Genomic DNA, 14,862 nt, shown 5'->3' with positions numbered 1-14,862 from the left:
AAAAAAAAAAGTACCACAACTGATTACTTTATAATGTTTCAGAAATACCCCTCATGAGTCGGTTTGTTACACAAATAGCTCAAATTTACACGCAGCGTGGGATCATCACGTGTTTCACACAACAGTTTAGTGAAGATTTGCTTAGTTTGAGTATGAACTTTACCTATTTTCTGCTGGAGCTGCAACAATATAAAACACACAGGCCTAAAATTCACAGAAAATACTGAATGAAATGTCAGTGCCTGAATATTCAGACCTGAGAAATTAATAGTACCTCAATGAACCAGAAGTGTAAACAGAGTGTGTGGGAGAATTAGTCTGAATCATGCTCCGTGTTTAGGGGGCTTACACAAACAGAGCAGCCAGTGATCTTGTGTGTCTCATTACCACAGGCAAGTCCTCGGTGTATACGTGTGCGTGTGTGTCTGTGTGTGTTTCCTGAGAAGCAGCGGGCCCAGCAGAGTCCTCTCCGGCTGTCTCGTACCTACAATAAGAAACACGGACAACAGTGATCCTGACGGACTTCACTCTAAATTCAGCACTGTTGTGTCAGCCCACTTTCTGTGTTGACTTCATCATCATCTGCCTCACGGTGACTCACTCCATTTGCACATTGGTCCAGGTCAAAAGGCACAAGTTAAAAATCACAAAAACAAGATGTGTTCAGTTCAATTTCACATTTATTAAAAGGCTGTTAATGTTACATAAAGTATCTATTTGTAATAAAAATTTCAGTAAAAACTGCTTTAACAAACTGCTTCAAAAACAAACAAATATTGCAATGTTGAAATACTGACCTAACACACCTACGCTGCAAGTACCACATCTCTGCAGGGTTAATACATATATATTACCATATGAATACATTCCTTTGATGACACACAAATGAACCCTGTTGTGTATACTTGGTTTGGACTAAATAGAATCAAAGCCTGGCAGTAAGATGAACGCAGAGCAACGCCATGACCTATGACCTCATAAGTTGCAGCTACAACATAAAGAAGCTTATAATGGTAGTATTTATTACAGTGTCATGTCCGTTGTCCCTGTTATTTTGGAATCTGCCCTCACTGATCAATGCAACAAGAGATCCATGGAAAAAGGGCGCCTCAACCGTCGTGTTTATGGATGCAAACTAGTGAGAGAATTCCCTCAGGTCAGGTACTTACTGTCCAGTGGTGTCCCTCCTCAAGGAAGGCGTTTTTTTGTGGCTCTGTGGTTGGAAAGTTGGCCGGCCCAGCTGGAACATCTACCTGTTGTAGGTTTATTTCCTCGACTGTGAACTGGGTCACATGGGGCAGGCCTGCAGCGTTTGTCAACGGGTTGCGGTGCCCCGACTGCTTTGCATACAGGGATTCCATGGAAGCACCGTCTGGTTTTAAAGCACAGTGGAAAACTCACCAGGCACTGCGGATGTATAGTCAAATTAGTTTTGTTTTTCCAAGCTTCACAGGGAAGGCTTACAATGTTCCCTGTTCCATCCTTTATTTTACATAACTTCTTTAAGCAATTGCCTCTTTTATTAGTGTAGAAGTAGTAGTGTAGTGCAGACTGTCTTTATAGGCCGATAACTCCAATAATGATGCTCTAACAAGAACATATCGCATATCTCCATCTTCAGGCACTCACTGCCTTTCATAAAAGCTGACCAGGATCACATTTTGAGTTTAAACTACAAAGTATCTTTGCTTATAATAGAATTCACAGCAATAGTAACAGTGTAAATGTGATTGTTACACACACTGGGCATTTTCTGAAGAGAGGATTTGCAGATGCGTTTTGATTCAACACATCATCAAATATTTCGGAGTGGTTTAAATCAATTAAACATCATTAAGCTTTTGCTATCGGTCTGCATATGTGCGGAGTTTCATATTTAACCCTGAAAAAGAGATAAAAGCATGCATTTAAAAACACAAGGCCAGCACAGACGCCTTACCAAAAACTCAATTTCAAAAAGGTTTAGTTTGCAATCTGGCGTCACTGTTGGTGAATGTAAGAAAGCGTTAATGGAGCCTAAAAATAAGATTATCCATGTGAGGGTTCAGTCAAATCTTCAGGTGGACTGGATGATCTGATTTGAAGGACAATAACAGTCTGCTTGGGTCTGTTGCCATGCGTTAAACAGATGTGACACTTCACTGTATGCATTTCACTGCTGCACACGTGTGATGAAGTGCAGGAGTCTCCAGTGATATACATCTCCTCTTCAGCAGCACACAGAGAGGAAGAATAGAGACTCAAGTCATCATGCATATGAGATCGCTTAGTGTCTGTTAGGCGATTGAATTGATTATACAAATTCCTTTTAATTAATGTAAACTTGAATAAATTAAGAAAATATTAAATGCCTTTTTATCATCAGGGGATGTGAGGAGTTACTTTTTCCAGAGAAGGCAATATTCTGTGCACCGGTGAACTACAGCTGTCAGTTTTTCTTAATCACAATATTTCAACTCTCCTGACATTCGGAGTAAAAATAAACACATTCAAGGAAGCTGAGTGGCAAAGCCCAGCTGTTTTGGCAGGATATCTCCTCGATATAAAGGAGGAAAAAAAATGCACAGTGTATTTGGAAGTACAAATCTTGGCATTTCAATGGTGTACTGATGGATTCAAGTAGGTGGTTTTTGGAAGAATGCTCTCCCACTTGGCATGCCTCACAATGAGTGTGGAATTATACTCCTCTTGCCAATTGTTGAAAATGTGATTTCATAAGTCATATAAGATGGGTAAATCAAGGTCAAGAGCGATATTCCAACTGACGGATACTTCATATTGTTTAAAAGCGGTGGACTGTCTGTCTAACTGTTTGCTTATGTGCATTGTTTGGTTGTTTTGTTTGTGGACGCGGCTGCTTTGACTGCTAAGTCGGGGAAGCAAACAAAGCGGATGCAGGACAATTTGATCAATGATCTCCCAGAGTTCACTGAGGGGGCACATTGGGGTTTACCAAGGCTGGCTTAACCACCAAAGGAACAAAAACCTCCATTACCTACTCCTGCCGAGCCCACTGATGAGACACCAAACTAGGGTCAATGAAACCACCAACTAAAGATTGATCATCGGAACATCAAAGTGGCTCATGTAAATCCGGCCTTTTTCAGACATCTGGGGTATTGATACAAACCCCTCCCTGAGGAGAGTTGCTGGTTAGAAACCGATATTCCTCATGGGGGGTACTCTGACCCACCCTCTACAAAGACCCGTGAAGTCTGAAAAGTAGCTCCTCGTGAAAGGGTTGAAAAGTTTATCCACACCATCCTCTGCAGACCGGCCAGGTGGGCCTCTTATGCAACCGTCCAAAGTTCAAAGCCGGTTCATCGTCTCAAAGTTACACTCAAGGACACTCCAGCATGTGTGAGAGGTGCTTTCACTTAAAAAAAAATCAATCGAGGAGCAGAATTAGCTCATTGTTTCCAGTGGAGGTGAGAGTGGTCAATGGAAATATGATAAACAATTACACAAACAGCAAGTTCCCTTCACCCAATACACCACAGGCCCTGCAGCCCCTCCCCCTGCCCTGTCACTCTGCAGAGTATTTTAGTTCAAGTTCCACTGAGGCATCCGGCTGTGTTGCGGTCTCGGTTTCACCTCCCACTTCCTTTTTTTGGCCCTGACGTGTTTCCGCCCCTGAATTAGAGTCAACTCTTTCCACACCGAGTTGTGATATCAAGCAGTCTTCCTCCTCTTGCCGACAGTGTTCGGAAACTAATAAGAAATCCCCAGTGAGGTCAAAATCTATCTCCCAAATCCTTCGCTCCAGACCGCGAGACGGAGATACAGGGCAACATCAAAACCCAGCAGCTGGTGAAACACAAAGAGGAAGTCTCTCTCTAACCGAAACGATAAGATAGAGAAAAAGAGGGCCGGTCTTTTGCATGCTTTGAAGAATGATGCCGTTTAATTCAGGGAAAGAATACAATCTTATTTTTATATCGTTGTACTGACAGATTCTTCTTCAAGAAGGCATCTGAGCATGCGTCAGTCTTTGTAGTTTTGGGTGCGAAACTGAATACAGGCCACAGGCTTTTTCAGTTCAAACCTGTCGACGAAGCCCTGAAGATCCCATTTACCTGTGAGACAAGGATGACACATAAACACAGAGAGTTATTATTACGTACAGATATTTAAAGAAAAGTGCGTAAAAGCCAGGTTTGACAGCTCTGATATAAAGATGAAACAAAGTCACTGAAAGAATTTAAGTTTATTCAACAAGCTTTATACGATATCCTCCATAAAGTTAGCTCAATCTGATGTGAGTGTAATCTCTGGTGCATTACAGGAGCATCATTCCTCCTGACCGCTCGGCCCCTGTTTAAGGGATCTGAGGCCTAACTGAGCAGCACATGGCTCTGGGATGTGAGTCACTGAGAACAGCACTGCTGAAAATAAAACATGTTGCTGTAATGATGGAGGTGGGAACGCAAGGACGTATTGGCAAGAAGAAATGATTCAATCGCCTGGACTGTTTTTTTTTTTTCTTCCCTCCCCTTTTAAACAAACACCAGACGGCCATCCGGCTGGTATGACAATATCACTTCTTACATTTTGACAACCACTGATTCCCTGCAGCTTCCCCTCCCTTAACTAAAAAAAAAAAAAAAGACAAATTCACAATTATCTTTCCAAGGCAACAAAACCCTGCGTGCTTTAAGCTCTCAAACTTCAACAGATTCTTGAGGGACTGTGTGTATGTTTGGGTGTACATAAGACAACGCCGAGCGGCGTAATCCAGGGAATGGCTGACATTCTGGTATTTCCGTATGTGCAGGAATTACATTAACAGATGCTCTAGAGAAAGAAAGTTAATCTTTTGTAGAGAAAGCCAACTATTGAAACGCTCCAAATCCAAAGAGAGGATGGTCTTGCAGTTAGGATTTGAGTCTGACTCTGCCTGGATAGAAGCATTACTGCTTTTCACCTCTCGCTGCAGCTGCTTTACAGGCCTGTGCTGTGGCTGTTTTCGCCATCAGGGAGCAACGTTTTGTATCTTACAGCATCGGGAAGGAGAAAAACACTCTGCCACTGCCACGCACATCAAGTGCACTCAACTCAGACGGATTTATTTACATTTTCAACAAATTTTGTCGTTTAAAGCTCTGATTTTTCTGGCTTTTTCACAGAATGTACAGTGTATCAGTTTGAACATAAAATGACAGCACCACCAAATTATTACTCGTCTATTTCTGGTCTCACACACCGCACCTTGTCCTCCCCGCATGTTAAGCCTGACATCTCGAGTGTCCGGCAGGTCAGGTCAGATTCTGAGCTCAGCTGGGGAAGATGATGAATAATAACTGGAAGATGAGCAGATGAGTACCTGAATCTGGCCTCTCTGTGAATGAGGATTGCCTCCAGAAAGGGCTCCAATAATCAAGTGAGGGCAATGGAGTCAAGTGACCTGTCCGTATTGTAGGGCATGAACCCTGTGGCCCCGCTGGCCTGTGCTTCAATGGGAGATAATGCACCGCCTCTGCAGAGCCTCAAACTCCCCTAGAAAGCTGAGGGGTGAGACGGCTGGGTGACAACAAACTTTACTCAGAATATAGGGATATCATCCACGAGTCATGTGGCAGATCCGACTCTAATAACAGTCAAACTTCCTCTTTACCTTTTCACAGCGAGAGGAAGCCTCGCAGTATCGAAAGGCAACATTTCCTCCAACGGAGACTGTCACAGTGAAGATCATTTTATTGTAACGATCTCCGAGAGTCAAAATCAGGCGCTGCTTGTAAGGCTTTACACACATAATCCTGTCTAAAGCTGTGCAATCTTTGGGCGCAATCCAAAATGTGGCAAATTCACAATATCTGGTGGTATCACGCTGGCTGCTACCCTGCGAATGCCTCGACTTACAAGTGACCTTAAAATAGGCTGGTGTCTGTTTGTAGTGCGGAGACGTGTTTCCACCTCTCCCATCTGCCTGCTCATGGAAAGGACAGATAGTGTGGGACCTGAGGGCGATGTTAAAGTCTTCCTGCCTCCCCTTTTGTTTCCACCTTGCTGCTCCGTCTGGGTATGGCAGGAAGATCAGGACTGCTGTGAGGTGACACAGAGCTTGCTACATTTAGTGGTGTGGGCGGTGTCCCTGTTAAACCTCTTATAGTCTCTCAAAAATACTCGAAACCAAGTGATGCTGTTCATCGCAGCAGAGTAAGAGGAGTCATATCAGGTACGAGAGCTTCATCACAACATGTTCATAGTCATAATAAGGCCATCCTTGTATCATGAGGGGGGAGTTCTTTGTGGACGTCAGAGGTGCGATCAGAGGGAGGATGATGCTGTGGAGGGGCCAGGGTCGAGGAAGGGTGTCACACGTTTGGTTTCATATCTCAGCTGCCAGGCTGCTGTTAATGTAGCACCATGCATTGTTATAAGATGCCTGCCTGGAACTCCATATTCAATCTCCTAGAGAAATGTCACATGTAAAGTGTTATGTGGTTTATATTTTTCACCTGTCAGAGGCAGGAACAATGTTTGTTCTTTAAAGTAATTCTTACTTAAATACATTTCTGTTTAGTCACTATCAATCGCCGAATGAGGTAACACAATGGTGATTGAGCCTATGGCCCACTGATGGAAGACTTTGCATTTGCAGTATATTGTATTATTTCAGACTGGGCGTCTGGTGTGACTTTCGCGAAAAAACCCCACAAGCGGAGCCCAGTCATTGACACGTTTTCCAGCACTCAGAAGTGGTTGGTCTGCCAGAGAGGGTAGGCGGAGCTAAGCGGCTGCTTTTCCGCTCTCTTCAAGTGTTGCGAGTAAACAGTAATCTACTATGGCTGAACAAACAAAGAAAAGATGGATGACTACAGATACAACTTCAACAATAAGTGAAAATCCAAAGAAAAAGAAACAAATTTGACGCTCAGATGAAGGCAAACAGTCTGAAAAGGAAAGCGACCGTCAGCCAGGAAAATCAAGAGTTACAACCAGAGCCAACCGTGGACGTCACAAACACGACACTGTCTGGATGTCTGGGAAGTGTGCTCCCACAATGACCGTTTATCACCATAGGTGCTGCAAAAGAGAACCAAACTGAGATCTTCAAGATTATAACTTTAAGTACTATTTTTCTTGATATAAGACCCAAGCGATTCAGTAATCAATTATCATAATAGTTGAAGATTATGTTTTGCCTTTCAATTAATAGGTTAGTCAACTCTTGTTGCAGTTAAGTAAATATCATTCTTAATTAATCAGATATCATTTTCCTGACAACGTCATTTGTTGGCATTTGTTACCTTTTGGTCTTTAAATCTCAAGTTTAATGTGGCGTCATCGTATTTCATCCATCCAACAGCCCCAAAGAACGAGGGTTTGAAAATGTTGGGATAGGGAATATTTGGTATCAAAATTATTTTCCTTTGGTCCAACTAATTGATTAACTCTTTCAGCTCTGCTTTGATTATTGTTTTCAGCAGTGGATTCTTACAGTGCTCTGAAACTCTCTAGAGGAGGGAAGTTGAGGAAAAATTGAGAAACTTTTTCCTCAAACCTCACAAGCAGCCTTTAAGACAACAACAACAACAAAAAAAGCACAACCAGCCAAAATGTAACACGTCAAAGTGTTCCTTTAAGGCAGCCGACTCCTGGCTGAAGCACAGGCCTGCTGTAGCAACCAAATCCTGGCTCTCTTGACTCCACGCAGCTCTGATTAATGGTAGAGGCTGTGGGTGGGTGGTAGACATGGATCTGCCCATTACCACACTGCAACATTGCAAATGGCTTCAATTACTGTGGAGTGTGCTGAGCTGGCAGTAGGGGCTCTCGGAGGCAAGATGAGCAACGTGCAGCATCCAGCAGCTAACTCCACTGTGATCTGTTCATTCACACAACATGAGAGGCACGTACATCCTCTCCACTGACATTTACTACTGAAAAATACAGCAACAATGATGAGAAGTGATCTTTTTTAAAGATTAACTTCTTTAATTGTCTGCCTTCATTTTTAAATACATCTGTTTATCTTTTGTTTCTGATCGATTCCTCTTGATTCGCAGCGAATGTGTAAACTACTGTGGAGGCTGAAACAACACTGGTTAGCCTCTCTCAAGGCCTCATCGTTTCCCTCGCCGGCTTTGTAACACTGTTTCCCTTGACAAACTGACTCGGCGGCACTAAACAGTAGCAGGACATATTGACGGCTTGCCAAGTGGCTAACAAGTATCACGAGGGCCTGTGTGCCCCCGCCTGCCCCTCACCCTGGCATCGGGGCAGCCTTCAGTCAGGGACAGCCTTCCTGAGCCAGAGCGAAGGGGATTCCCCCACGATCACGCCCCTGTGCCCGGTGCCAAGAGCGCAGCCCCCCTGTAGTTCCTTGTGTAACAAAGCAGCTGCCTCCATCAGTTCACTGACCCACATTCATACCCTTAACACAGGAGGCACGGCAGACTCCCACGGACCCCTCACCACAGCCCTGCCCCACCTCTCATTGTTCACTCCCTTCAAGTGATGGTCCGAGATGAAAGAAAAAAAAAGACGACAAATTTGCGATAAAATTGAGTCAATGACTGCGCGACTGGAAGTGGAAAACGATCATTAGGAGTCTCCCACCCACGACTAAATGCTCTCCCTTTGCAAATCACATCAATTAATGTCATGGGCTATGAAAAATGCTCTCTGTGTCATACCACATGGCGGGAGGACAGACGCTAATAACTGAACATACTTAACGGAGGAGGTGGGGAGACATGGGATTCCCTCCGTTCCTCTTGTCAGAGCGGGAGCACCGGGCTCATCACGGCCAGGAGGAGGCCAGAAATAACACAACAGGTACAGCGATGAAGTCAACCAAACCAGAATTAATCATAAAAGTGAATATTTTTCTATTCATAACCCATGAGTAGGCTTACATTCTTAATATGACTCACAGTCTATTTCCATTACCTTCTTTACAAGGGCAGTTATCCTCCTCAGAATTGACCCATCAAATAAAACATTTGATTATCCCAGAGTGAATATCTTAATTTAATTTCCCTTCAATAGAGAGCAGCTTAGAGCAGAGGAGAGGAAGTACAACAGCAGGAGTTAAACTCATCCAGCAGATTAAGGATGGGTGGATCCACTCAGTTCATAATGTGGGGGCAACAACTGTATCGGTAGCACAAAATGAGCACGCTCCACTTTATTGTTCGGTGCAAAAATATATTAAAATATTCTAAACAGTGGCTTTTATTCATGCCATTATTTTCCTCAGCTTAACCAGTTCTGACAAAGTAAATACAACAACAACGGGATAAGAGTTAATCTCCCCAAAAGTGAGTTTGGATATGTAAAATACCCCAAAATACATCTCTTTTCCAGAGGTCTCAACATCAAACAGACCTCAGCCTAATGTGCCTCGATTGTTTGCTGACATAGCTGTCAAAACTTCAAACAGCAGAGACTGGCAGCTCCGCTTGTTCACGGCCGCAGTGCTTGAAGTCTCAAACCGCCCCAATCTCCCCTGAAATCACCGGCTGTGACCCGAGTAGAGCAGACAGACGGGCACGCCCTCCTGCGAGGGGCTGCACTGTACATCCAAGTGAAGTTACCCAGCTTCAAGAGACTTTCCGTCACGGGGGAGGAAAAGTCAGAAAAGCTGGAAAACAAACAAAACTCTGCTTCCTGCAACTCAAACACGACTCGGAAACTAACCACGAAAATAATCTGATAATAAAATCCATATACATCAAGGTTATTACTAGAGGTGGAAGTAACTAATTACAAGTACTCACGTTGCTGTAACTGAGTAGCTTTTTCGTGTACTTTTACTTTTTTGAGCAATTTTACTTTTACTTAAGTATGTTTTAAAATAAGTGAAGTAATTCACTACATTTGTACATCCATCTGTTACTCATTCAAATATGTATTTATGGATATTGCCACCTAGAAAGAAAAACTGACTTGGACCAGACGCCAATCAAATGCATCGCATCAAAAACAGCCCAATCAGATTAAAGTGTCATGCATCGTGTCAAAACAGCGGTGCCGGGTGATTTCACTGAGTCTGAAGCGAAGAAGGAGAGCTGGTCTGCAACTACCCGAGCCCGACACATAACGTTAGTGAACCTTGAATGAGACAGAGGAGAGTTCAGAGGAAACGCCACCTTTGACACAGACTGAAGGAAATGTTTTGTTAAACCAGAAACAGCCGCTTTCTTCCAACCAACCAGACTCCATTAACAAAACAGTAATTATACCTCCCCAGAACACGGGACTTGCCGGTCTACCTCTGCCTCGTTACACGTCACAACGCGTTAGTTCGAACTAACCCTTTAAAACACCACACAATAACACAAACAAACTAACCGAGCGAGGCAGCGGTAGACCATCAGCAGCTCCCTTGTTCTGGGAGGTAAAATTACTGTTTTTGTCAATGGAGTCTGGTGGCTATGAAGAGAGCTGTATAAGTGCTGTTTCTGGTTAAACAAACGATCGCACTCTTAAACAAAAGGTCCATCTGTCGTTATTTTGACACCAAAACATGTAAACACAGGGCCCAGGTTGGAAAATAACAAAGTTATTACAAAGTTTCATTTGATCTCATTTGCACGAAATGTAACTTTTACTTTAAGTACCTTTAAGTGAGCTACTTTTTACTTTACTTTACTCAGTCAAGAAACAGTACTTCTACCTGAGTAAGAAGTAAATATACGCTGTTCGTGTGTGCTGACATAGTTGACATAGATTTCAGGTCTGGCTGAGGTTAACAAGACGTGGTCAGACAGACACGTGCAGGTGTGCGTGGGAGCCAGCACTACTCGTCTTGACCCCGCAGGCATTAACACTGCAGCAGACTCACTCACTAACCTCATTAACATCTCCCTTGTTAACTTGAAACACTGAGAGAAAAGTATCTGTCTGAAGCAAATCTTAATGCTTAGGTTAAATATTCAAAATACTCATAACTGTTTGTGCATTACTGACAAAACACACCGACAGACCAGAAACCTAGATGGCGTCTTCCTGGAGTGTTTTCTTGAGACATTACATAACAAATCAAATCACTAATAATAGCAGCTTCAGCAGTGTCACAGATACATTTGTTTTAACCTAATATGGAAACATGTCACTCTAAATAAAGGATTAAGCCCACTCATACAAATGAGGCAATACTTAAATCAATCTTGGGTCTACGATGACACAACTTCCTACTTTAAGTCAGAAAATAGAAACACCTCTTCGCTAATGCTTGAAAATACCTGCCGTTGTCTGTTAAAGTCAAACAAACAAAAGACACATAATGTGTGTAACTTTGTCGGAAATGTTTCGGCCTCGACTTTTAATGATTCGTATTAATCTTTCTGCTGCTGATTCAACCGCTCGTGTTGGTTTATGACAGATGACGCTGCAGTGGTCAACAGTGCTGTGAACTGAAGGTGCTGGTGAGTTGAGTCATTACCGCGGGATGACATCTCCTGCTCGGTGAGGGACACTGGTGTGCCTGGAGGCTGCACAAACAACATAAACTGGTAGCGGTGAAAACCAGACTTCTGCGGCGGGGATGGAGAACGATAGTCTGCAGGGGAAAAGAAAGAATTAGGATGAAGAGGGCTGAGATTGATGAATAAATGTATTAGTAGAAAAAAATGTGGATATGCCAATTCTTTTATTCATCCATCCTCATCTGAATGAATGTTCACAACAAACCAGTGTTTGTTTTAGATCCATAAAGCTGTAACCTTGAAATCTGAGCGTTCTTAGGTCACTTTGGGTTATCGGTCATAAGCGGGCTTATTACAACACAAACACTGCAAGACAATAATATCCATTCTTTTGGGGTCCACATCTGACTCTTAACTCCACTGTTGCACTTGTTATATCGGATACATTCAGAGATGTGTGCTGCTAAACAATGACAGGCCGAAACCAAGATGTCCTGTAGGCAGGAGGTTCTTAAGGGAGCATCTTACACATAAACAATCATAAGTTTAGGTCAAGTCAAATTGATGCAATTCAAAAATATTAGTGGATTTCTCCCAATAAAAATAAACAATTCACCACAGTACATTGTACAGCTCAGTAATTAAAGTAAACCAAGGTTACAAAATGAACTGCTTACCTGTGAGGGTCGTCCCTTGCATGTTTCCATTCCTGAGTGTAGCGCCCTGATAACAGACACAGAATCAGACAGGCAGATTAATAAAGGATAGTTGGGTGAGTTTAACAATCTGAAAGGAAGACAGCACAGTGGGCCACCACATTGCTCGTCTACAACAAAACACAATGCCTCTACCATTAGATGCGTGCTCCAACAGAGAAATATTATGGGCTCGTTTAGCTCTGTTGTCCGTCCTCGAATTAGAACCCAATGTACTAAAGAGAGGCTGGAAATACAATTGAATTCCCGAGCCATTTTTTACACAGTCAGAACCAGTTGATGATTAGGATACAAAAAGACAGAAACTTAGATGATGATTAGGAAAAGATAATCATTTGTCGCTTTGAATTCAAAACATATAACCTCACCAGAAGCTCCACTACAGGTTAACCTCAAAATTGGTGATTAAAATATGTCAGGATTAAACACATAAAAGATCTGTTATATTAATATCTGAAGACATTTCTCACACAAAAGACAGTTCCTGAGCAAATGAGTGGATTCCCAGGTAGCAATTTCCCATATTATTAATTGTATATTAACTACCTGTTGCCTAGAGACAGATATCATGTAACCTCATGTGAGGCGGGAATATTTTTTCATAAGCGTTTTCTGCTGTATATTTGTCAGGTTAGACTCCCCCAGCCCCAGGAAGCACACAGCCAGGCACCTCACACAGTAATGTTTGTTTAATACACTCGGCTGCATCCTCGAGTGGGAGGAGAACGACTAAATATGTTGTCTGAGAAATGGCCCAAAACCCACTTGAGGTAAGCATGGAAGTCCCCATCGCAGGCATCAAATATCAGGTCCTGCCACCTATTTCTGTCCTCCTTTTCTGCACACACAGGCTCCCCCCGCAGGGTGACAAAGGTACTGTGGTACTAGACAGCATGTAAGGACAAAGACAGGCAGGAGAAGAGGCTCTTTTACTCATCTCCTTTTGATCCTTCAGGAAACACTTCAGTGTGCTTCGTAACAGAATTCAACAGAATCTATTTTCCAGTAGTATAGAAACATTAAGCTTAATCTCTCTTCGGGGACGTCGACTCAGAACATACTGTACAATGCTATTTTGTAAGTTTGTTTTTTTAAGATATCTTGGGAACAGTGAAAACACATTTTAAGCGATTATGATCTTTTCTAAAAGAAGAGTGTTTTACTGCTGGAAAGATTATCTGACTCCACAATAAAAAAAAAATCTGTATAAATGTTTGGCTTATATTCTTGACAAGTTTTAGGGAAGATTGTCTTTGATATGTGGAGCAGAGGACTATGAAACCTGATCGATTACAGTGTAATTCTTCACCTGGCAGCAGATGAAATGCAGCCATGGTACGTGATGCCAACTGAAAATTTACAACTCTATAGTCATGAGCACATCGTGTGTATGCCAGAATGACTGAGATACACTTTGTAATGATTCATTTACAAATATTAATTATTTATATTTGACTCTTTCAGTAAGAACATGTAGCCGCAGCAGCAGTATCAGAGCATCGTCTCATCTTTAAAGCTGTACCTGCTGTTTAAGTGTGAGCGAGCAGAGCCCCAGTGTTTACACAGACTGGTAAAAATCCTGAAGATTAGTTTCAACTGTGCAGATCTTCATCGGCTGATCAGTGAGAAAAAAAGCTTTATTTAGAAATAGCAAGAGTCCTGCAGCCTGCAGGATCCAAACCCATTGCCATAGCAACAGGTAGTCAACATTTGAGCGTGCAACATTTTCCCACATCTTAATGCTCGGCTCTCGCTCGCTCTGCACGGCACCCCCTGCCCTTTTAATTTCATTATAATACATAGAGTAAAAACAACAGCAAATGTATTTTATATTGAAATTCAGCCAAACAACAAAAGACAAGTCAATCACATGAAGAACTCACATCAAACAACATATTAAAATTCACAAGGTATCAAAGTCTTAAAAATAATCAAGTGGTTTATCTATTGTCACGCTTGTAGCACAGCAGTTGTGACAGGGCAGGGCAGTGCTGAGGTGGCTGACTCGTGCTCTCCTGTTCACTGGGGAGTGACGGACCCCCTCACACTAATCTACAGGACCTTCTCACGTGGTGGGCGGCCTCCCTCGGGGATCCTGCTGTGTGTGGGTGGGGCACAGAGCGTGATAAGTTGTGACCGTTAAATGACTGACAGCCGCTTGCTGTGTTAATTGTGTTTTCTAAAAAAGGTTCAGCTTAAAGCAAAAGTTTACTATGGATATAAATGTATTCTTGCAGTATATGCGACAACTTTAAACACACATGCAAAGTTTTAAATTCATTTTATGCTTAAATTTTGCCAAATTTGTGGAATAAATATAATAACATGTGGAAGTACCTCGAATTTAAATGATGACTCCCCATGATTCATATGTTATGTTATTGAATTACATTACCTAATGTCTTTTGACCCCGTTGAATGATTTTTTTGTAAACCCCACCCATGCAAAATCTGGGGATGATAATGTCCCAAAATAAATTAGGGCTATTAAATGATTACAAGACTCCCACAGTGTCTGTTAGGCTCACCCATGAGCTGGTGAACAACCACGTACACAGGCCTGTTTTTAAAGTTGTTTCGACCTCAGCAGACTGTCGTTATGACAGCTCACACCAAAGGAAGTTTTTCATATAATAAATCCACCACAGCTTTGTTAGGCAGAATCATGGCGCATTGATGAAGTTAATCTTGGATCAATGATACTCTCAGCGAGGATGAAGGTTTGAGCTCAGGGTCTGAAAAGCCAAAAGCGAAGATACTCCACACCCCAG

General features: G+C 42.5%; 1 protein-coding gene across 1 annotated transcript in view; it reads right to left on the bottom strand.

Annotated features, from left to right (window-relative positions):
- Window positions 1-3,903: 3,903 nt before the first annotated feature.
- Window positions 3,904-14,862, bottom strand: part of LOC138610942 (phosphatidylethanolamine-binding protein 4) — a 59,778-nt gene continuing 48,819 nt past the window's right edge. Inside the window, exons 5-7 of the mRNA XM_069683827.1 lie at window positions 12,053-12,098; window positions 11,393-11,509; window positions 3,904-4,076 (exon numbers count right to left, since the gene is read on the bottom strand). Coding sequence (XP_069539928.1) covers window positions 3,985-4,076; window positions 11,393-11,509; window positions 12,053-12,098 — 255 coding nt within the window. The 3' untranslated portion in view covers window positions 3,904-3,984. The remainder of the gene's footprint in view (window positions 4,077-11,392; window positions 11,510-12,052; window positions 12,099-14,862) is intronic.

This window comes from Semicossyphus pulcher, unplaced genomic scaffold (assembly GCF_022749685.1).
Source record: "Semicossyphus pulcher isolate SPU_LCO1_2020_fin unplaced genomic scaffold, fSemPul1.0.p SCAF_6, whole genome shotgun sequence".
NCBI classification, from domain to species: Eukaryota; Metazoa; Chordata; class Actinopteri; order Labriformes; family Labridae; genus Semicossyphus; species Semicossyphus pulcher.
This window is presented reverse-complemented; position numbering and strand designations above follow the sequence as displayed.